Raw genomic sequence first — 24,388 nt, 5'->3', positions numbered from 1 at the left:
TTATTACAATTCAGGTTGTGGACAATCCTTTATTTCCTCCCTATCGTTCCTGGGATGGGTGGCGGTAGGATATATATATATATATATACAGTGACCCCTCGACTTATGATGGCCCCGACATATGATCATTTCAACATATGATGGCCTCTCAGAGCCCATCGTATGTTGAAGGCAGCATCGACATATGATGCTGCTGTGTGTCGGGGCCATCGTACAAACAGCTATGTGACAGCGCTGACAACTTCAGCAACTGACAGATAGTTGTTTAATGTGCCCTGTTCTGCCTCCTGTTACTCACATGCTGTCCTGCTAACTCACGCAGGCTTCCAGTGTGAGCTCTGTGTAAGCCCCGCCCCCCAGTGCAGCCATAGCCAATAGCCTGCAGCATCTTGCTGCAGGCATCCAATGAGCTGCTGGCTGCCCTCCCCTTCCTTTCCTATAGAGCTGTAGTCGGCAGGATGGTAATGGAGGACATTCTGTCCCCCCTGAAGGTATTTAAAGAACTGTACAGTACTGTATACGATGTCACACATCACAAACAATACATATACACACTATACACCCCATACATCAATGTTTCCCTATCAGTGTGCCTCCAGCTGTTGCAAAACTATAACTCTCAGCATGCCCAGACAGTCAATGGCTGTACATGCATGCTGGGAGTTGTAGTTGTGCAACAGCTGGAGGCACCCTGGTTTGTTAAACACTCCCCATACACTTCACATACAATGGTCATCCCAGAACCAATTAGCAGTTTCCCATAGAGATATGTATTCAACATACAATGGTTCCAAGGCCCCGGAACCAATTACCATTTTTACATAGACATATGTACTCGACATATGATGGTTTCAACATATGATGATTCTACTGGAACCAATTAATATCATATGTTGAGGGACCACTGTATTTTGGAAATAGGAAATGTACCCAACCTACTTTTTAGTTAATCTGACTGAATGAATATTCATAGAATTTTTTTTTTTAAATATGTTAGACCCTAAACATATATTGATTAAAGGGGTACTGCGGTGAAAAGAATTTCCTCTGTAGTATTCAGCAGCTAATAAGTACAGGAAGGATAGATTTTAATAGAAGTGATTTACAAATATGTTTAACTTTCTGCCACAAGTTGATTTAAAAGAAAAAAGGTTTTCACCGGAGTAGCCCTTTAAATAGTGTCGAGTAACAAACCAAAAAAACATATTACTTTTTTCTCCACAGAGTTCTTCAATGAGCTCGATTCATCAATGGGACCTATAACACTGCATAGTTCAATGGAACACTTGGTCCAATACACCCGACAAGGACTTTCCTGGATACGACAAATTTCCCGCCATGTTATGTAGTTTATTTTTTTACTACTGCATCTGTTTCCACTGAACTGCTACTTTTCCAGGTATTAAGCTTTTGAAGAGCTTTCTGTAAATCCCTCATCAGCATTGGACAGAGAGCTTCAATAGTGGAGAACTGCATAGTGTGCATTATAAGTACAACCACACCAGGCAAAGTACAAACTCATGGTCATGTAGAAGCAAGAGCAATTCAGGTATGTGCGCTAGAAACGTCCTTGGCCTGCTCCCTCTGACTGTATTTAGAATATCTGTATTCTCTCAAAGGAGATCTAATTTCATGTTGTATTGTGTTAACGTCAAAGTGGATCCACTGCGTTACTATAGGATTTAGTTTGGGTCCAGACAATGGATGATCTTTTCTTCATTATTTTAATGAGTGCCGTATAGCATCTGTATATGTGTCATGAAGTGACAGACTACACAGATGCTACAGGTGATGGAGGCCATTGTACACAACTTATTAAAAATAAAATTTTAAATTCATAATAAAACAAAATACACCAATAAAGTTCTTTAACTTAATAACACAATTTTATTTATAACAAAAAAGTGATACATTCCCAAGACTACAAAAACATGGCTGCCTTCTTTCTCAAACAGACCTACTTCTGAAAGGCAAACATGGCCAAGCTTTGAGATAGACATCAAGAACATGCATGCATTTTCAGCAGCCTATACTTTTTGTAAAGGCTGAAAATGGAAATACAAAAAACGCCTCCTCACCTGGATTTATTGTCAATGCTTATACAGTCTTTACAGACCCAGCAGCAGTGCCCAAACTAGGGATCGACCGATATCGGTTTTTTAGGACAGATACCGATAATCTGGGGAGGTTAGGGCCGATAGCCGATAATTTATACCGATATTCCGGTATAAGTTATCGGCTATTTATCCCTCTGCGACACCGCTGCAGATCATTGATTTAAAGCGGGCGCTTTAAATCAATGCACTGCAGTGGCTTTTGCGGTGCCATAGGCCGCCGCCGCCACCCACTTCTCTCCCCCTGCCTGTCCGGGGGTCCTGAGACCTATCACCGCCACCGCTCCCCCCGCTGCGCCTAGGGGTGCCTCCAGCTGTTGCAAAACTACCACTCTCAGCATGCCCGGACAGCCAACGGCTGGGAGTTATAGTTTTGCAACAGCTGGAGGGCCTCAACAGTTGGAGGGTTTACTGTAGGTATAGTATATTATACAGACCCCTGTCCATCCCAGAACCCTGACTCACCTTCCCAGTTGCTGCAGGGACCGTCCGGGGAGGGTGGTCCGGGCCATCCATCCTTCCTGTTGTGTCCGGCGGCATTCCGGGTGGAGGGTGAATCGGTCCGGGCTGTCCTTCTCCGGGGGTCCTCTTCTCCACTCCGGGCAGGCTCCGGCCTAGTAACGCTGCATAGATGCCGCTACGCAGCAACGCACCTGACGTCAAGGCGTAGCGGCGTCTATGCAGCGTACTAGGCCGGAGCCTGCCCGGAGTGGAGAAGGGGACCCCCGGAGAAGGACAGCCCGGACCGGTTCACCCTCCACCCGGAATGCCGCCGGACACTACAGAAAGGAAGGAAGGATGGATGGCCCGGACCACCCCCATTACGGGTAAGGGTGGGGGAGGGGCCCGACCGGTATAGCGGTATGGGCAAAAATCCATACCGTGGGAGAAAAAAAAACGGTATCCGGTTCATACCGGTATACCGCCCAGCACTACGGTGGGGGGTGCGACGCGGTGGGTCGGGGGGGCTGTCGCGGTGCGGTTTGGCGGGTCGGGGGGGGGGCGGTTGCGGTGCGGTGGGGGCATTATCGGCTTATCGGCAAGGTAATTGCCGATACCGATAATGCCCCAAATCGTGATTATCGGCCGATAATATCGGCCATACCGATAATCGGTCGATCCCTAGCCCAAACTGCACAACGGCTACCAGCAGACATTTCTGGGTTTCATAGAGTAAAATTGGTCAGGGACCTCTTCTACATCTGAAAGAAGAAAAAAACAGGAGGATATGATGACCCTAGCATAAAGTAGACTGTGAGCTTCACAGACTAGATTTATCAAAGGTTTTGTCTCATAAATACAACCCTTGTCCATATAACTTAATAGAACACATTAACAACATACAGTCGGTGGGGCTGATTCACCTGGAACAACATAATTTGTTAAAAAGTATGGCTTTGTATAGGGGTTGTCTTTGTGAGGCAGCTCCTTTAAGAAATGTGCACATCTTGCCTACAATGTTTTCTCCATGGACAGCTTTGTAGAGTAAGTGTTATGGATGCTGCTTAGACTAAAGCACATCTATGGAAGAAACTGGATAGATGAGTAAACAAAATATACCATAGCTACCAGTACAGAGCCAATATCTCAGGGACTGGAATCTTAAAAGTCAATTGCAAACAAACTGTATTCTGTAACACTACTGAATAAAAGGAATAATGCTTAAAAGCCACATCCCTTGGTCCAACACAAATCAAAGGATTCTCTGCAATGCATAATGTGATACAAAATGGTGTTTGTGTGAAAGTCCATTATTTCAAATAGCATTCATACATTTTACTATACATGAAGATGATCAGTAAAGAATGCATTTTATTTATTAACAAACGTGTTTTATGTATTGACAACAAGCAGCCTGAAAATAGTGAGAATCTATTCAAATTTAGATAAAAATATCTTCATAGCTACAGACTACAAGAAAACTCTGTGTAGTCTGATCCTGTAGTCACTACTTGGTAAATGATTCCTTACCTGGTAAGCGTGCTCACAGAAATATCACAGAAAGCTGAAGAAATGTTAAAGGGGTTATCCACATTATACATTTATTTTGTAAATGACCCCAAACACAATCTAGAAAAAAAAAAAACAAGCCATACTCACCTGTCTGAGCTACACTGATCGCTGGTAGGTGACCTGGTGTCTTATAAAGAAGAAGAAAACATGCGACCCTACAGCTAATCCAAGACCTTAGTGGTCATGTTCTGTACTCCTGGTTGTACAGGTGACCATCACTAGATCAGGCAGGAGTGTATGGATTGTTTTATTTTCTTTATTGCATTTGGGGGCTGTTTAAGAAAAAAATTAAATAATAATTGTATAACACAAGCAAGGATAAGTTGGCCAATGTGCTGGCCAACTTATCCTTGTTTGTGTTATACATATGGGGGAGTGGCTACCTCCATGTTGGCTCCTGCACCCCACCCATCTTATAAGGTGCTGGATGTTCCAGACCTTACAAGCCTGGTAACTGATTGCAGAGGCACATACACAGCATACGGTCCGTCCCAATGAGGTCACCTTATCGCGGTGTCATGGTCCAAACTATTTGGCCCAATGGTGAGCAATATAGCATTTCATTTTTTATCTGTATCTTTGTGCTAGCAGTGTGCTGCTGCATTCTCCTGTTAATATATATACATACACATACACACGTATAATGTGGCTAACCCTTTTGAGACTTAGAACAGGGCTTCCCAACCAGTGTACCTCCTTGGGAAGCACTGACTTAGAAAGAACTTGGGCACATCTCTACTGTCAAAAAGTTCAAGCATATTACAACAATAATATTTATGACTGGGGTTCATCATTTTTCAGATAAAGCTGCTGTTAACCTGCAAAATCACGCACCCATTAACAATCAATTTAAAACTGCTCATTTTGTGTAAGACTGCATGGCGGCACATTTCTTAAAAGTTGGCAAATATTTTGTGCAGTTGGGCAAAAGCAATTCATTCATAAAGTCTGGTACATAATGCGCCAAAATATGATGGATGACATTCTAAAAAGACCAAAGTGCAGGTTGGAGGAAAAATGGTGACAATTTCGGTACATCATATGCCTATGCTCCAAAACATTGGCCAAAAACAAACAAACAAAAATACATAGTTGCATCCCCCCCCCCCCCCAGTGTATTCATCTGGACTGCAGCTGTAGCATGATAGTGTAGATCTTACTTGCACACGTAGAATAAATCCAGTTCACCCCTCCAATATCCGCCAGCCGTGCACGGACTCAGCCCGAACAAAGCTGGTTGCAATCCAATAAAGTGAAGAAAAGGTGTCCAGCGCAGCCAAGACTTGAATGCTAGTGGTTTATTGTGGACACAGCAACACACATTGAGACAGCAGTGATGCGTTTCGATCGGCTAAGCGATCTTAATCATACTGATACTGGTGTGTTGCTGTGTCCACAAACCACTAACATTCGAGTCTTGGCTGTGCTGGACATCTTTTCTTCACTTTTGTAGATCCTACTGTTAGAAATTAACTAGCAGTGTAACCTAGGCCTAAAGTCTGATCTTTTTTTTTTCATATGCATTTAGCTCTGTATAGGTTGATCACTGACAAAAGCTAAATAATTTAATACACATTGCAAATATATTTTTTTATGTACTTTAGATTGATGAAAGCCTGATCTTTATATATTGAATACTAAAAATTTTCTAAAAGAAAACCAGTCGCTGTTGCCCAATAGCAACCAATCAGAGCTCAGATTAAATTTCTCAGTAGCAGACCTTAGTATAAAGTATTTTATGGACCCTCTGATTAGAACAGACTCAAAATATAGCAGCACTCAAAGATGCTAAAACTTTGCTTATGTATGGAAGGATATCTAAAACACATAATAAATGTGGTGCAGGGCATGTATACAGATCGAGGCAGAATTCTAGGATAATAAATCTGCTCTACAGTTTTTACTATTGACTATACACCATAGTGTAATATTACAAATGATGCTCCACAATGCTGATGAAAAGATTAACAGGGAATTCTTAATGCTTTGATCTCTGTATAGTGTCATAGTAAAACCTATGTAGCACACTTTTTAGAATTGTATTATAACAGAATGGGCCTTAATTATTAAATGAAATAAATGAAAAAGCACTTTTATACTATAAACAGAAACATTTATGTTCATCTGTGACAAAACAGTTTTTAAATGTAATATAATAAAATGTAAAAAAAATATATGAAGAGAGTTGTCTTTCCTGTTTATTTTTGTCATATTTCAATGCTTCAGTTTAATTTTGTCATTTATTCAAACTTAAAGGGACATTCTAGGAGGGAGATGTATCAAAACCTGTCCAGAGGAAAAGTTGCTGAGTTGCCCATAGCAACCAATCAGATCGCTTCTTTCATTTTTCAGAGGCCTTTTCAAAAATGAAAGAAGCAATCTGATTGGTTGCTATGGGCAACTCAGCAACTTTTCCTTTGGACAGATTTTGATAAATCTCCCTCTCTAGAGTTTGGATGTAAAACTTGAAAAAATGATACACAGAACTTACAGAGGAACAATATAACATTAATCCTATATACTGAACATGTATCATTGCCACCTTTTGTCACACTGTTGCTCATTGTCAGTGCAGCAAGAGTAGACATGGCTTCACCATGAAATTTTTGTTTTGTCTAAACGCCAAAAGCACCATTTTGGCCCAATACACCCACGTCACACGTCCTTGAACCACAAGCTCTTCATCACAGCGCAGCCCCATCTTATTTCACAAGCTCCGGGCAAACGGGTCGGTCTGGCTTTCAAGCATAGCAGGTTACTTCTTTCAGCAGGGTCCGGAATTTGAAATTCTTCCATGTGCTTGGTGCGGCAGAATCCTATTGAAAACAAGGGAAGGCTGAGCAGAATTTTTCCACTTAAAGGGGTACTCCACATTTCGTTCCGAACACTGTTTTCGCGCTGCGGTGGTAGGCCACGTCCCCTCAATTCAAGTCTATGGGAGGGGGCGTGATGACAGTCACGCCCCCTCCCATAGACTTGCATTGAGGGGGTGTAGGCGTGACATCACAAGGGGCGTGGCCAACCACCACAGTGCGAAAACATTTCGTTCTGAACGCTGACCAGTGGAGTACCCTTTTAATTCTGCTCTGAGATTCTGCCGTGTGAATGGGCCCTAACAGATAAATAACAGAATAAAACAGAGACAAACAGTAATTATATAGAGCCTGACAGTATCTATACACCATCCTCCTAAAACAGTCCTGTAAATATTTTAAAAGACCACCAGATGGCACTATGTGAACCCACATCAGTGAATCCAGAGCTCAAGAAAATGTCATGTGCCAGCTTTTCTGCTTATTCTAGTAAGATGAAGTAATGGTTCCCTGCATATCCCAGACTACTGGATACACAACATTAACCCCTTAACGACGCAGGACGTAAATGTACGTCCTGGTGATGTGGTACTTAACGCACCAGGACGTACATTTACGTCCTGAGCATAACCGCGGGCATCGGAGCGATGCCTGCATCATGCGCGGCAGGTCCCGGCTGTGGATTGCAGCCAGGGACCCGCCGGTAATTGCGGACACCCGCGATCCCGTGGATGTCCGCCATTAACCCCTCAGATGCCGTGATCAATACCAATAACGGCATCTGCAGCATCGCGATCACTTAACAGGATGATCGGATCGCCCGCAGCGCTGCCGCGGCGATCCGATCATCCTGCACGGCAGAGGGAGGTCCCCTCACCTGGCTCCGCTGTCTTCCAGGAGTCTTCTGCTCTGATCTGCCTTCCCGAAGACCAGAGCAGAAGATCACCGATAACCCTGATCAGTGCTATGTCGTATACATAGCACTGAACAGGATTAGCAATCGAGTGATTGCTTTAAATAGTCCCCTATGGGGACTATTAAAGTGTAAAAATAAAAGTTTAAAAAAAAGTTAAAAAAATGTGAAACCCCCAATAAAAACGTAAAAATTGTCCCATTTTCCCTATTTTACCCCCAAAAAGTGTACAAAAATTAGTTTATATACATATTTGGTATCACCGCGTGCGTAAATATCCGAACTATTAAAATAAAATGTAAATGATACCGTACGGTGAACGGCGTGAACGTAAAAAAAAAAAGAAAAAGGCCAAAATAGCAGCTTTTTTATAACATTTTATTCCAAAAAAAATTAATAAAAAATTTAATAAAAGTTTTGTATAAGCAAATATGGTATTAATAAAAAGTACAGATCACGGCACAAAAAATTAGCCCTCATACCACCGCTTATACGGAAAAATGAAAAAATTATAGGTCTTCAAAATAGGGGGATTTTAAACATTCTAATTTGGTTAAAAAGTTTCCGATTTTTTTTAAGCGCAACAGTAATAGAATAGTATATAATTATGGGTATCATTTTAATCGTATTGACCCAGAGAATAAAAAAACACGTCATTTTTACCATAAATTGTACGGTGTGAAAACAAAACCTTCCAAAATTTGCAAAATTGCAGTTTTCTTTTTAATTTCCCCACACAAATAGTATTTTTTGGGTTGCGCCATACATTTTATGGTAAAGTGAGTGATGGCATTACAACGGACAACTGGTCGCGCAAAAAACAAGCCCTCATACTAGTCTGTGGATGAAAATATAAAAGAGGAGGGGAGGAGGAAAAAACAAAAACATAAAAATAAAATTGTGAGAGTCCTTAAGGTCCAAATGGGCTGAGTCCTTAAGGGGTTAAATGGGCACACACACAAAAAAAAAAACATTAAAAATATCATTCACATGAGAAATTGAGAGGATTTTCATGGAGATATGAATGAGGTATAGAGGCTCATGACAAGGACATAGTTTTGCCTCTGTATAAATCATTATATAGACCACATATGGAGTATTGTGTCCAGTTTTGGGCTCCTGTGTATAAGAAGGATATGGCTGAACTGGAGAGGGTGCAAAGGAGGGCGACAAAGATAACTAATGGTATGGGAGGATTACAGGACCAAGACAGGTTATGAAGCTTGGGGTTATTTAGTTTAGAGAAAAGACGTCTTAGAGAGGATTTGATCAAAAATATATGTACAAATATATGAATGTCCATCATTATTGTTAAGTCCCAGCTACTGATAGCACCATCAGTCTATGAAGCGTTTTATAGACCGTATGCATGTCATGATGCGCCACATATATATATATATATATATATATATATATATATATATATATATATATACACAGTCATGGCCGTAAATGTTGGCCCCCCTGAAATGTTTCAAGAAAATGAAGTATTTCTCACAGAAAAGGATTGCAGTAACACATGTTTTGCTATACACATATTTATTCCCTTTGTGTGTATTGGAACTAAACCAAAAAGGGAGGGAAAAAAAGCAAATTGGACATAATGTCACACCAAACCCCCAAAAAATGGGCTGGACAAAATTATTGCCCCCCCTAACTTAATATTTGGTTGCACACCCTTTGGAAAAAATAACTGAAATCAGTCGCTTCCTATAACCATCAATAAGCTTCTTACACCTCTCAGCCGGAATGTTCCTTTGCAAACTGCTCCAAGTCTCTCTTATTGGAAGGGCGCCTTTTCCCAACAGCAATTTTAAGATCTCTCCACTGGTGTTCAATGAGATTTAGATCTGGACTCATTGCTGCCCACTTCAGAACTCTCCAGCGCTTTGTTGCCATCCATTTCTGGGTGCTTTTTGACATATGTTTGGGGTCATTGTCCTGCTGGAAGACACAAGATCTCGGACGCAAACCCAGCTTTCTGACACTGGGCTGTACAGTGCGACCCAAAATCCATTGGTAATCCTCAGATTTCATGATTCCTTGCACACATTCAAGGCACCCAGTGCCAGGGGCAGCAAAACAACCCCAAAACATCATTGAACCTCCACCATATTTCACTGTAGGTACTGTGTTCTTTTCTTTGTAGGTCTCATTCTGTTTTCGGTAAACAGTAGAATGATGTGCTTTACCAAAAAGCTCTATCTTGATCTCATCTGTCCACAAGATGTTTTCCCAGAAGGATTTTGTCTTACTCGAGTTCATTTTGGCAAAATGTAGTTTTGCTTTTTTATGTCTCTGTATGGCTACGTTTCCACTTGGTTTCCTGGCAGTTTTTGGAATACTGCCACTGCAGTTTTTGAGCTAAAGTCAGAAGTGGATCCATAAGGGAGGAGAAGTATAAGTCCTTCTTTTAAATGTCCTATTCCTTTTGAATACACTTCTGGCTTTGGCTCAAACACTGCGGTGACAGTTTTTCAAAAACTGCCAGAAAAAAAGCAAGTGGAAACTTAGCCTATCAGCAGTGGGGTCCTCCTGGGTCTCCTGCCATAGCGTTTCATTTCATTTAAATGTTGACAGATAGTTTGTGCTTACACTGATGCTCCCTGAGCCGGCAGGACAGCTTGAATATCTTTGGAACTTGTTTGGGGCTGCTTATCCACCATCCGGACTACCCTGCGTTGAAACTTTGCATAAATTTTTCTCTTCCATCCACGCCCAGGGAGATTAGCTACAGTGCCATGGGTTGCAAACTTCTTGATAATGTTGCGCACTGTGGACAAAGGCAAATCTAGATCTCTGGAGATGGACTTGTAACCTTGAGATTGTTGATATTTTTCCACAATTTAGGTTCTCAAGTCCTCAGACAGTTCTCTTCTCCTCTTTCTGTTGCCCATGCTTAGTGTGGCACACACAGACACACAATGCAAAGATTAAGTGAACTTCTCTCCTTTCTATCTGCTTTCAGGTGTGATTTTTATATTGCGCACACCTGTTACTTGCTCCAGGTGAGTTTAAAGGAGCATCACATGCTTGAAACAATCTTATTTATCCACAATTTTGAAAGGGTGCCAATAATTTTGTCCAGCCCAGTTTTGGAGTTTGGTCCATTATGTCCAATTTGCTTTTTTTCCTCACTTTTTTGGTTTAGTTTCAATACACACAAAGGGAATAAACATGTGTATAGCAAAACATGTGTATAGCAATCCTTTTTTGTGAAAAATACTTCATTTTCTAGAAAAATTTCAGGGGTGCTAAAGTCATCTTAAATGCTGGTATTCATTTTATTGGGAACACGCGCAATACAGTATAATATCCTGGTTATGCAGACTTTCTTTCAGTTAAAACCTCATAACATTTTATTAAAAATGCTGAAAATTTGAGAAAATCACACAAAATGTGTCATACACATGATACTATTCATTAACTAAACAGTGTATTTTAATTCTGTGACTAAGATCTACAGATAAAGAATATATTATGATATAAGATGGAGAAACTGATGTTTACATTGCACTGGTAAGGTGTCAGAGCAGCCCTCAGGATTGGTGCTTTGTCATATTCCATCTACAGCACAGACCTCACACCACTAATATTAACATTTCCATGGCAACCAGAATCCTAAGACTCATTATTAGGTGCAGCCTAAACAGCTCTAATTTTCTAGCCATTTTCGCCTGGTCTGTGAATAAAGGGAGAGGAATGCGAGGTATGCCAGGTATGCCTAGCCTTGTGCTATACCGGCCATTGTAATGCAGACCATAAAATGTACATATAATGGTTATCCAGGTTTTAGATTTTTGTTAAAAAGGGCCCTAAATGCATTAAAATTACAAAGCCATAGTTACTCAACAGTCCGATCCTGCGCTGATCCCACGCTCAGGCTCCGATCGCCATCCTGGTCTTTCTTTTGAAGCTGCTTCAAAAGGAAGGCCTAGTTCTGGCTTTAAAAGGGTTATTTGGATTAGAAAAGCAGCTGATTTCTTCAAAAAAAACAGCACCACACTTGTCCTCAGGGTGTATGTGGTATTTCTGCTCAGTTCCATTGAAGTAAACAGAGCCAAGTCGTAATACCACACGCAACCTGAGCACAAGTGTGGGGTTATTTTGGAAAACATTTGCTCTGTTTTTCTATTCCTGGATAACCCCTTTAACATTATTTGGAGTCCTGTATAGATTTTAATGGTACGAATGTCAGCTACAATTAGGCATATTTAGAATTACAAATTAGTATATATATATATATATATATATATTTTTTTTTTTTGTAAAACCACATGATAGGAGTTATCCAACATTTAATAAAAATGGATATCCTGATGGGGCCAGGAAAAACATAAAGAAAGCTTATTCATACATATCTCCTGCAGCTCCATCTGGTCCAACGTACTTCTGTCTTCCATGATAAGCACTCATTGCAGGACCTGCTAGATCAGCCAAACCCTGGTCGCTGCAGTGTCTTGTCTCAGCCAGTGATTAGCTGAGCAGGCATGTCCTGTAATAAGCAATTGAAACAGGAAGAAGACAGAAGATCAAGGGACAGGACGGAGCTGAACGGGAGTTGCAGGGGACAAGCAGGGGGTAGGAACTAGGTATGCATAGTTTTTTTTTGTTTGTTTTTTTTGCCCGAACCCAGCAGTATTTTATTTTTGTTAAATGTCTGATTACCCATGTGAGAATAATGAAGCTAATACCAAACACTATGAGGCAGAATTACTAATCTAACAAACAAACAGCCTAAACTTGTACCAAATAGATTATACAGCTCATGCTTAATGACAAATTTAGTGAATCTTGCTAGACATAATAGACACTTTAATTGTTTAACATTATACCACCTATCGGTTGTCTTTCCCGCTGTAGAAATCCCCCTGAGGAAGCAGCAAGCAAAAGCGCATTCGGGGTAGGTGAGGTATCCCCCGATAGGGTGCATGACTGGGCATTGCTATTATTCATTGTGTATCACTCTATCATTCTTTTCCTACCTTAAAGCAATTGTGTCTGCATTTCAGCAATGTATGTTTCCTGTTATCGCCATGTGGTTTATACATTCATTGGAAGATTTTTTACCTAATATTAATTTACGCATACTGATCTGAACCATGGAGCTGCATTAGTCAATGGATATGCAAATACAGTTTTTCTAGCTATACCTGGGATCTACTCACCGCTTTTTCAGTACGTGTATTCTGACCACCCATCCATTTGTCTTTGCAATTTTATGTATGTTCTTTTAATATAATTTCTAATAAAGATTAACACATTTTTTCCATAATTGGCCTCAGTTCTCTGTGAGAGTATTGCATAGTGGACTATGGTGCTACAATTTATGCATTTAACATTTTGGTTAATTTAACCTCTTGCCTAATAAAAGTTTGAATCACCCCCATTTTCCCAATTTAAAAACAAAACTGTGTAAATAAAAATAAAAACATATGTGGTATTGCGGCGTGTGGAAATGTCCGAATTATAAAAATATATCATTGATTAAACCGCAGGGTCAATTGCGTACCCGGAAGAAATTCCAAAGTCCAAAATAGCGTATTTTGGTAACTTTTTATATCATGAAAAAATAAATAAAAAGCGATCAAAAAGTCCAATCAATACAAAAATGGTACCACCAAAAACTTCAGATCACTGCGCAAAAAATTAGGCATCATACTGCCCCGTACGTGGAAAAATAAAAAAGTTATAGGGGTCAGAAGAGGACAGTTTTAAACGTATACATTTTCCTGCATGTAGTTATGATTTTTTCCAGAAATACGACAAAATCAAACCTATAAGTAGGGGATCATTTTAATCGTACGGACCTACAGAATAAAGACAAGGTGTCATTTTTACCGAAAACTGTAGTACTATGTTTTGTCGATTTGTTTTGTCATTTTTACCGAAAAAAGTACTGCAAAGAAACGGAAGCCCCCAAAATTTACAAAATGGTGCTTTTTTTTCAATTTTGTCGCACAATGATTTTTTTTCCCCATTTCATTGTAGATTTTTGGGTAAAATTACTTTGTCATTACAAAGTAGAATTGGTGACACAAAAAAATAAGCCATCATATGGATTTTTAGGTGCAAAATTGAAAGAGTTATGATTTTTTAAAAGGTAAAGAGGAAAAAATGAAAGTGCAAAAAATGGAAAAAAAAACCCTGGTCCTTAACCCCTTAAGGACACATGACGTACTGGAACGTCATGTGTCCACTCCCGATCTATAACGCGGGGCCACGGCGTGGCCCCGCGTCATAGCGGGTCGGGCCCGGCCTCTAACAACGGCCGGGACCCGTGGCTAATAGCGCGCGGCATTGATCGCTGTGCCGCGCGCTATTAACCCTTTAGACGCGGCGTTCAAAGTTGAACGCCGCGTCTAAAGTGAAACCGAAAGCATCCCGGCTAGCTCAGTGGGCTGTTCGGGATAGCCGCGGTGAAATCGCGGCATCCCGAACAGCTGACAGGACAGCGGGAGGGCCCCTACCTGCCTCCTCGCTGTCCGATCGTCGAATGACTGCTCAGTGCCTGAGATCCAGGCATGAGCAGTCATGCGGCAGAATCGTTGATCACTGGTTTCTTATGAGAAACCAGTGATCAACATAGAAGATCAGTGTGTGCAGTGTTATAGGTCCCTATGGGACCTATAACACTGCAAAAAAAAAGTGCAAAAAAAAAGTGAATAAAGATCATTTAACTCCTCCCCTATTAAAAGTTTGAATCACCCCCCTTTTCCAATAAAAAAAAAAACACAGTGTAAATAAAAATAAAAATAAACATATGTGGTATCACCGCGTGCGGAAATGTCCGAATTATAAAAATATATCATTAATTAAACCGCTCGGTCAATGGCGTGCGCGCAAAAAAATTCCAAAGTCCAAAATAGTGCATTTTTGGTCACTTTTTATATCATTTAAAAATGAATAAAAAGTGATCAATAAGTCCTATCAATGCAAAAATGGTACCGTTAAAAACTTCAGATCACGGCGCAAAAAATGAGCCCTCATACCGCCCCATACACGGAAAAATAAAAAAGTTATAGGGGTCAGAAGATGACAATTTTAAACGTATTAATTTTCCTGCATGTAGTTATGATTTTTTCCAGAAGTACGACAAAATCAAACCTATATAAGTAGGGTATCATTTTAATCGTATGGACCTACAGAATACATATCAGGTGTCATTTTTACCGAAAAATGTACTACGTAGAAACGGAAGCCCCCAAAAGTTACAAAACAGCGTTTTTTTTTTTCAATTTTGTCGCACAATGATTTTTTTTCCCGCTTCACCATAGATTTTTGGGCAAAATGACTGACGTCATTACAAAGTAGAATTGGTGGCGCAAAAAATAAGCCATCATATGGATTTTTAGGTGTAAATTTGAAAGAGTTATGATTTTTTAAAGGCAAGGAGCAAAAAACGAAAATGCAAAAACGGAAAAACCTCCGGTCCTTAAGGGGTTAAAGAGTACCTGTCATCAACAAAAACTTTTAATATGTTGTTCATAATTATTAATGAAGACATATTGTAATATATCTTCATTAAAAAATATTAATATTTATATCATTTTTTTCATTTTATACTTTTGGCCACTAGGGGTCTCTGCCTGGTCTGCAGGCAGCTTCCTATGCTTTTCATAGTAAGTGTACAGCTTTTAGGACTAATGCTGAAAGGGCACTGGTCCTTCCACAGAAAGTTCAGTACTCTCAGCTCACTGTGAGCTACAAGCCTGCACATGCCTCTCATATAACAGAGGCCAGTCACCTCCCCCTGCTCTGTGTTCTCCCTGCCCCGTTATCTTATACATTGTATTATCTCACTGCACTCCCTGCTCTGTGCCCCCCCTGACATTCATCTTAATTACTGCCTCTGTAATTGCTCCCACCGCCCCTGGTTCTCAGCATTTACTTTTTAGTGCAGAGAGACACAGGAGAGAGAGAGAGATAGAGGCTGCCGTCCCTCCCCTGTACTTAGTCTGTATGCACACTGTTGGCTGTTTGGGCATGCTGGGAGTTGTAGTTTTGCAACAGCTGGTGGTACCCTGGTTGGGAAACACTGCTGCAGAGGGAGAGCAGCATACAGGAAGACTGGCAGAAGCAGAGTCCCGGCCAGGCTTCATGTGACATCATGCCTGCCGGGACCCGCCTCCTTCCACCCCTCAGAAAGACAGTGCTCCTGAGCTAATGAAGAGGGATAAAAAAAGGTATTTCCACAGCGTTTTAAACCTCAATAAACACAGGGATAGGCATAGTTAGAGTAAGGGACAGATGGGGAGGGGGATCAGGGAAAGTTTAGTTGATGACAGGTACTCTTTAAGGGGTTAGGACACAGCCCATTTTGGCCTTAAAGGGGTTATCCAGGAAAAAAAACTTTTTTATTTTATATATCATATATTGGCTCCAGAAAGTTAAACAGATTTTTAAACTTCTATTAAAAAAATCTTAATCCTTTCAGTACTTATGAGCTGCTGAAGTTGAGTTGTTCTTTTCTGCTTAAGTGCTCTGTGATGACACCTGTCTCGGGAACTGTCCAGAGTAGAAACAAATCCCCATAGCAAACCTCTCCTACTCTGTGCAGTTCCCGAGACAAGCAGAGATGTCAGCAGAGAGCACTGTTGCCAGACAGCAGCTGATAATTATTGGAAGGATTAAGATTTTTTTCATAGACGAAATTTACAAATCCGTTTAACTTTCTGGAGCCAGTTGATAAAAAAAAAAAAAATAATAATGATAGCTTTATGATAGCTTTTTATTCATTTTTTCATAATATAAAAAGTGACCAAAATACGAAATTTTGGACTTTGGAATTTTTTTGCGCATACTCCATTGGCCGTGCGGTTTAACTAACGATATATTTTTAGAATACGGACATTTCCACACGCGGCAATACCACATATGTTTATTTTTATTTACACCGTTTGTTTTTTTAATGGGAAAAGGGGGGTGATTCAAACTTTTATTAGGGAAGGGGTCAAATGATCTTTATTCACTATTTTTCACTTTTATTTGCAATGTTACAGCTCCCATAGGGGGCTATAACACTGCACACACTGATCTCTTACATTGATCAATGGTTTCCAATGGAGACCAGGTTGTCAGATCTCCCCTCTCATGTAAAAGCCAGAAGAGAATGGAGGCGTGGTCCCGCCCACTGGTCTCTTGCGGCTGAGCCGTATAGTGGGGTGGCAGTCCTTTTTACCGCTCCTGTTGAATGCAGACGGGTTATTGAATTAGAAATGGGGAGGTGCCCGGTCCCAAGATAGGAGAGGCTCCAATGGTCCGCTGACTTGCGATAGTGTGGCACTTATTAGCATAGCTAGAGAAGCTCGCCTAGAGGACGCCCACATCCGGAGCACCTCGGGCCACGCGGGTTTCACCTATCATCAAGGTAGTCGCAGGTCTAGGATAGATAGGTTTTATTTAAAGGAGGAAGCCATCTCTTCCGCAGTGTCCGTGGTTGAGGTGGAGTTCTCCAATCCCTGTATGATTTTGTTTTCCCTGAATGTTTCAGAGACCCCCCGGATGGGTAAAGGCTATTGGAAGCTGAATTCGTCCCTCCTGGAGGAAGTGGAGATAAGACAGTCCTTTGAGGATTTTCTTCAGTCAGGTACCTTTACTGGATCTTTGTAGTAATAAGCTGGAGTGGTGGGAGATATTCAAGAAGCGGGTTGCAGGGTTCTTCCGCCAGCTCTCGAGCCTCAGGTCCCTGAACAGGTACCGCTTGTATCAGGGTCTGAGGAGGAAACTCGAGCTTCTCATCTCAACTGGAGGTAGCCAAGAGGATTTCTCCAGAGTGAAGTCCTTGCTGATGAGGTGTCAGTACGATAGGCACGCATCTTTGGTTTTTGAGAGGGATTTCGGGAAGTACCGCTCGCCCGACCCTTACAGAAACTGTAAGATGTCAGTGAGTATTAAAGTCATTTCAGGACTGATTGATAGTACAGGATCTCTGAATCGGTCCAGATTAGGGATCTTGGAGGCCGTCAGATCCTTCTACTCGCACCTCTTGGGGAGGAAGGATCTAGATCGAGACAAGATGTCGGTTTTCCTGGCTGAAACCATTCCTGAGCCAGGGGTAGACCCCTCTTTTGATGTTTTGGCAGAAGAAATCAGGGAAGAGGAAGCGAGACTGGCGATCGAGGGGCTTGCCCCTAAGAAGTCGCCAGGTCCGGATGGCTTAACATCCGAGTGGTACAAGTCCTTTAAGGAGTCATTAGCTCCCCTCTTGACTGAGGTATTCAATGAGTGTCTCTCCTTGGGCACTCTGCCGAATTCAATGAGTAGGTCAGCCCTGATTCTTCTGTCAAAGGGTAAAGATGCTAGCCGTATTAGGAATTGGAGACCCATAGCTCTTCTCAATACGGATAGGAAGCTTCTGGCAAAGATACTGTTTAATCGTCTGGTGAAGTTTGCACCCCGACTCCTTTCAGGGGCTCAGCACTGCTCTGTTCCAGGCCGAAGCCCCTTAAGTGCTGTCCTTAGTGTCAGGGAGGCAGTGGAGTGGAGTAGTGCGAGTTTCTGGAAGGGGTACTTGCTGTCCCTGGATCAGGCCAAAGCATTTGATCGGGTGAACCACGAGTACCTCTGGTCCGTCCTCCTGAGAGATGGCTTACCGAGTACTTTTGTTAATTGGCTTAAAGGGGTACTCCGGTGAAAACCTTTTTCTTTTAAATCAACTGGTGGCAGAAAGTTAAACCTATTTGTAAATGACTTCTATTAAAAAATCTCTGCTGACATCTCTGTCCATTTTAGCAACCATGCATAGCAGATGCATAGCAGATGCATAGCAGATGTATGCTAAGGGCAGCATGGTGGCTCAGTGGTTAGCACTGCTGCCTTGCAGTGCTGGGGACTTGGGTTCAAATCCCACTAAGGACAACAATAAATAAAGCATTATTATTATAATAATGTCAGCCAAGAGAACTGTGCTCGTGATGTCATCAGAGAGCATTCCAAAAAGAAAAGAATTTCCTCTGTAGTATTCAGCAGCTAATAAGTACAGGAAGGATTAAGATTTTTTAATAGAAGTAATTTACAAATATGTTTAACTTTCTGCCACCAGTTGGTTTAAAAGAAAAAAGGTTTTCTCCGAAGTACCCCTTTAAGATCTTGTATGCAGGGGCAAAGAGTTTCCCTCTGGTGAACGGTTGGTCTGGCCGCTCTTTTGAGGTGAGGTCCGGAGTCCATCAGGGTTGTCCTTTGAACCCGCTCTTATATGTGTTCGCGATCGATCCCTTCCTTAGGAGGGTGAGTTGCGGATCATTGGCAGGAGTAGGGATGAGTCTGGCGGAGCCGGTTATCATCCAGAGAGTAGTGGCATACGCTGACGATGTCACTATTTTTGTCTCCTCGAGAGAGGAGGTCGATGTGGTGATGTCGGAGGTGCACCGCTACTCGGAGGCATCCGGGTCTAAGATCAACCGGGATAAGTGTGAGAGTCTCTGGCTTGGAGGGGGGGAATCCCACGTTTGATCTCCCGGACACCCTTCCAGAGCCCCAAGAATCAGCAAAAGTCTTAGGCGTCACATTCAGCCAGGATGATTATCCCACCAAAAACTGGGATGGTAACCTCCAGGATGCCATTCAGAGGGTGAACCAGTGGAAGAGTTGGTCTTTGACCCTCAGAGAAAGGGTACACCTGATCAAATTGTACCTGCTCCCCTTTTTTTATCTATCTGGGCAGCGTATGTATCTTGCCAGAGGCTTACTACACTAGGATCTACAGCCTGTTTTTCCAGATGTTATGGGGGAACAGGATGAACCTAGTCAAGAGGGAGGTAACGTACCGCACGAGGAGACTAGGGGGTTTATCTATGGTAAACCCAATGGTGTTCTTTACGAACAGCTTCTTGAAAGCTAACATCGCAAACCTCTGGAAAGAGAGGGCTCCTCTGTGGGTAATCTCCTGCAGGGAGTGGTTTTGGCCTTTCTTCCAGGAATGGGATAGAGGAGGGCGAGTGAAGGACCTCCGTACACCCCCATGGATATCTTCCGGCTTACGCTACCCCGACTCTGAAGGTGATACGTCGGTGAGGTCTGGGAGTGTGGGAGATCAGGACCCAGTCAAGGCGGTTCCTTGACAAACGGGTTCTGTTGACCCACTTCCAGAAGCCTCTGGCGCTCAGGGACTGCCCAGGTCGGGATCTGAGGGTGGGGTTGTATCTTTTGAACATGAAACGGATCCCCCAGAAGTTTTGGGACTTGGCCTGGCGCTGCTTTCAGGGGAAGCTATATGTAAGGGACAACCTGAAGTACAGGAACTCTGATGACCAGGGATGTCCCCGAGAAGAGTGCGGGGACACGCTGGAAAGCATGGACCACTTCCTGCTTCATTGTCCCTTTAATATAGGGGTCTACAACCGGGTTGGTGCTTCCATCGGCTGGAGTCAACTTGCTGGCCATATCTATCAAGAGTGGGCTTATGGGGCATTTAGGAACTTGGGTGGCCGAGACCGGGGCACTTTATTCTTAGTTAGCTTAGTGGTTAGGTACTACACATGGAATGCACGGTGTTTAGTGTTGACCCAACAAAAAATCCTCTCCGAGGTGGAGGTCTGTAAGAATATCACCGGTGACCTCGGGAAGATCAGGTCTTTGGAGTATGGCAGTCTTGGTACCAGTAGGGCTTCTCTCCTGTGGAGAGGTTTTTCTTTTGATGTGCCCTAGGTACTAGACCTTTGGGTAGAGTACCTTAATATTGGTTAGGGGAAGTGTTATAGGGATAGAGAAAGGGTGAGAGTATGGTCAGTTTTGATGGAGGGATAGAATTAGGGAGAATTGTAGGGGGAGTTAGGGAAAGAGTTTAAAATGATTTTGATGTATCAAATCTGCCATCCTTCTTCCCGATGGTGGGCTAATGCATGTGCACGCTAGCTTTTTGTTTTAAGCTGATACGCTATGAAGGGCTTACAGGCGACCAAACTTGGGCCTAAAGTGAGTTGTGGTTTAGTGTGTATAAGTTTGTGTATAAGATGGTTGGGAGGAGTGCTTGGTGGGGAGGGCGTTTTCGTGGGTGGTGGTGTTTTTGTTTGTTTGTTAGCTTTGGGGGGGGGGGGGGGGGGGACCTGACATGGGTCAGTTAAGGACAGGACTTTGAGAACTGTATGAACGGTATGGACTCTGACCCATGTGCAGGAGGGGTGGTGTGGGTGAGGGCACAGTTTTAGTGTAGGTTTTTTTTCTAGGGTCTTCTGTTGATTTTGTAAAAGGTTTTCTGGATATGCATATGTTTATTGATATGTTTATATATTTGTTTATTTATATTCTATATTGTTTTGGCAGTCGGACCAGTTATGTTGATATGTGGTTTATTTCAGTTGATATGTGGTTTATTAGGTTTATTCCAGTTTAATAATCATTTTTTATTTTTTTTGCAGTGGTGTACCTGCTATGTTTTCTGTTTTTGTTTTCTTCTTGTGTGTTTCCTGAGTATGGATGTTGCAGCTGGGTTGTGCTAAATCACGCTCCCTCCCGTAGGCTTGCATTGAGGGGCGGAGCGTGATGTCACACGGGGGCGGAGGCATGACGTCACATGCTGCCGGCCCTGTAGTCGCCCGTAATCAGACACGGAGCGAACACGCTCCGGGGACTGATTACAAACGGGGTGCCGCGTGCATGATCACGGGTGTCCCCAGCTGCGGGACTCCCACGATCAGGCATCTTATCCCCTATCCTTTGGATAGGGGAAAAGATGTGTAAGCACCGGAGAACCCCTTTAAGCTGGGCTGGCCGGTTAGGCAGGGTTTTGTTTTTGATTTATGTTATAGCTGGTTAAGCTTGTTTTCTTTTTTCTGTATTGGATAAGTTTTGTATTTTTATAATAAAAAGAGTGTCAGCAGAGAGCACTGTGGTTACATAGAAAATACATTTAAAAAGAAAATAACTTTCCCTGGAGCATAAGCAGATGATTAGTACTGGAACGATTAAGATTTTTAAATAGAAGTAATTAACAAATCTGTTTAACTTTCTGGCACCAGTTGATTTAAAAAAATGTTTTCCAGTGGAGTACCCCTCCGTTTTTCAGAGCTGCAGTGTTACTGCGATTCGCTGAGCTGCAGTATTAGACACTGGGCCTGAGTACTTCCTGGGCCCGACACTTCATGCTGCAGTTTAGGAAGACAAACGCATCTGGTGACTGAAGCAGGATACCAAAATTACACGCAACATGCTGGGTGTTGTAGTATTTTAACAGCAGGAGGCACACTGGTTGGAAAACACTACAAAATATGAACCTCTGCAAAAAGTCACAGAGCACACCATCTCCATTCATATGAAGAGGACATGTCCTGTCTATTGTTGCCTAGGTCCATGGGGCTAAAGCATATCACTAAATGCTGTTAAAGGGGTACTCCGGCGCTAAGACATCTTATCCCCTATCCAAAGGACCCCCGTGATCTTCCACGCCGCACTCCATTAGAATCAGCCCCCGGAGCGTGCTCGCTCCGAGGTCTAATTACTGGCGATCACGGGGACGGAGCATAGTGACAGCTGCCACGCCCCCTCCATAGGCTTGCATTGAGTGGGCGGAGCGTGACGTCACACGGGGCGGAGCCGTGACATCACTATGCTCCATCCCCGTGATCGCCCGTAATCAGACCCAGAGCCAGCACGCTCCGGGGGCTGATTCTAACAGGGTGCGGCGTGGAAGATCAGGGGGGTCCCCAGCGTCGGGACCCCCGCGATCAGGCATCTTATCCCCTATCCTTTGGATAGGGGATAAGATGTCTTAATGTCGGAGTACCCCTTTAAAAACAGCTCAGACAAGATGGCTACCCTCATAATAATGTACGTGTAGTAGCAACAGAGAATTTGACAGACTGTGGTATGGTACGTGACTCAGGGTGGTAAGATTTATCACTTTGTGACGCCAGGGCACCTTTCACCCACACGGTCCAAAGATGGACCAGACGTGGGATAATAAATACACCGATGCCAGGTTATGGATAACTGTCTTTACTGAGGCAGGAGTAGATGTTACAATCCTCACAACGCAGATTAGAGAAGAGGAGATGCAGAGTAACCCTTGGGAGCCCTGTATTCCTGCAGTAATTTACTTGGGATTTTAAATTGTATATTGAGGCCTCCAATGCTGACTGGGGTTCTAATAGTGTCCAATTAGGGTATAGGGTATGAACCATCACTGTGTGGCCCATCGACTGACCAGGTATTATTCTTACAATTAGGAATTTCCGACTCCTGGGCAGGGAACACTTGCAGAATGGCGCGGTCGCTTGCTTGAAGATTTATTTTAGGCTACCCTTGAATCACCACACACTCCTGCTGTCTCTCCTCCACACTGAGCTCTGCACACACATTTACTTAGATTGAATAGCTACTCCCCTTTACTATATATGGCCAAACTAGGGAGACCTCCCATTGGGCAATCAGGGTCACATGGGTACTCTGCATCATACCTCCTTACAGATATTCTGTACATTTCTCAAAGATACATTGCACAACAATGTAAATTAGCAAAGACTAGAATGAGTATTAAAGCATCACCTGAGCAGCAGGGCCTAGTGCAGGCACCTGAAGCAATGTTTACCTGACAGGACGCACTCCAGCACTGGGACACCACAAACTAAACACAGCATCAAATCTGCAGGATAATGTAGGTGTGAATAGACCCTAAAGGATTTGCTGATAAGTAGCTCAGGTCTTGCTGGGTCAGTGGCTCTTTGGTGGTGCGCTCCAACCTCCTGCCTGGACAGCCAACAGATGGAGAGTCACAGATTAGGGGCAGGGAGGCAGGAAATATTAGGAAGGAGGTGTAAATGTTGTGGCTGCTTCCATACCATTATTACACACTGGGTATTACAGGGGTACATGAAGGGCAGCACCATACCCACTTTCTTCTTTGTCCTACTGATCAAATGCCAACAACGGGGAGCAAGACTTTATCTCCCCGCACAGAAGCCGCAGCTACAGTTCACACGCGTGTACAGCTCTGGAGCGCTCAGCGCAGTCCCCGCCAGGCTCTGTACGTTTTGTTTCTTGTGAATAAAGCTAAGTGAAGAGTGTACGGGGGAGGCGTAGACAGAAGGCGGGAGAGACAGCAGCAGCAGTCACCGCACGGGGGAGGGCAGACACACAGGAAGCGCTGCAGGGGACAGGGACCTCCCGGGACCCACCGCAGGTGACAGCTGAGGCTGTGGTGTCGCCTGCACAGGCAGCAGGACACATCGTCACCAGCGACCGAGGCGCCGTCCGCTGACCCCGCCTGAGGAGAAGGGCTGTCACCCTGGGAATGCTGGGCTTAGCCTGGGAGAAAGGTGAGCGCTGTGCTTCCTCTATACCGTGCCTAGGTAATGACAGTCACTGGACACACCATGGGGACGCGCGTGCGGCACACTGCAGGGGGGTGGCCTGGGATGACCCGCTCTCAATGTTATTGATAGTCTGAGACACCCCTGGCGGGCGTACACCCTCGCCATAGCTCCGCCCCTGTCAATGCTGCAGGGCTCACCATAACAATGACAGGCGCACAGCTGTGCCTCAGGCCGTGGTGTGTGATCAGGAGCCCTCCATACCCCGGGGGCACTGCCATAGTGTGA

At 43.2% G+C, this 24,388-nt stretch overlaps 2 protein-coding genes across 7 annotated transcripts in view; both read left to right on the top strand.

The window, feature by feature from the left end:
* The window catches only part of AFF3 (ALF transcription elongation factor 3), a 411,319-nt gene extending 408,685 nt beyond the window's left edge, over nucleotides 1–2,634 (top strand). For all 5 annotated transcript variants that reach the window (XM_056555972.1, XM_056555969.1, XM_056555971.1 and 2 more), the window contains one exon: nucleotides 1,225–2,634. In XM_056555972.1, coding sequence (XP_056411947.1) covers nucleotides 1,225–1,349 — 125 coding nt within the window. In that variant the 3' untranslated portion in view covers nucleotides 1,350–2,634. The remainder of the gene's footprint in view (nucleotides 1–1,224) is intronic.
* Nucleotides 2,635–17,395: 14,761 nt separating this feature from the next.
* REV1 (REV1 DNA directed polymerase) overlaps nucleotides 17,396–24,388 on the top strand; it is a 94,910-nt gene continuing 87,917 nt past the window's right edge. Inside the window, exon 1 of one of the 2 annotated variants that reach the window (XM_056555968.1) lies at nucleotides 17,396–17,442. The gene's annotated coding sequence lies outside the window, so the exon portion shown is untranslated. Of the gene's footprint in view, nucleotides 17,443–23,850; nucleotides 24,107–24,388 lie in introns of those variants that run through there. The other variant, XM_056555967.1, reaches the window with a different exon arrangement.

Source organism: Hyla sarda, chromosome 2, assembly GCF_029499605.1.
Source record: "Hyla sarda isolate aHylSar1 chromosome 2, aHylSar1.hap1, whole genome shotgun sequence".
NCBI lineage: Eukaryota > Metazoa > Chordata > Amphibia > Anura > Hylidae > Hyla > Hyla sarda.
The sequence above is the reverse complement of the archived record's forward strand: the minus strand, read 5'-3'. Positions and strand labels throughout refer to the sequence as shown.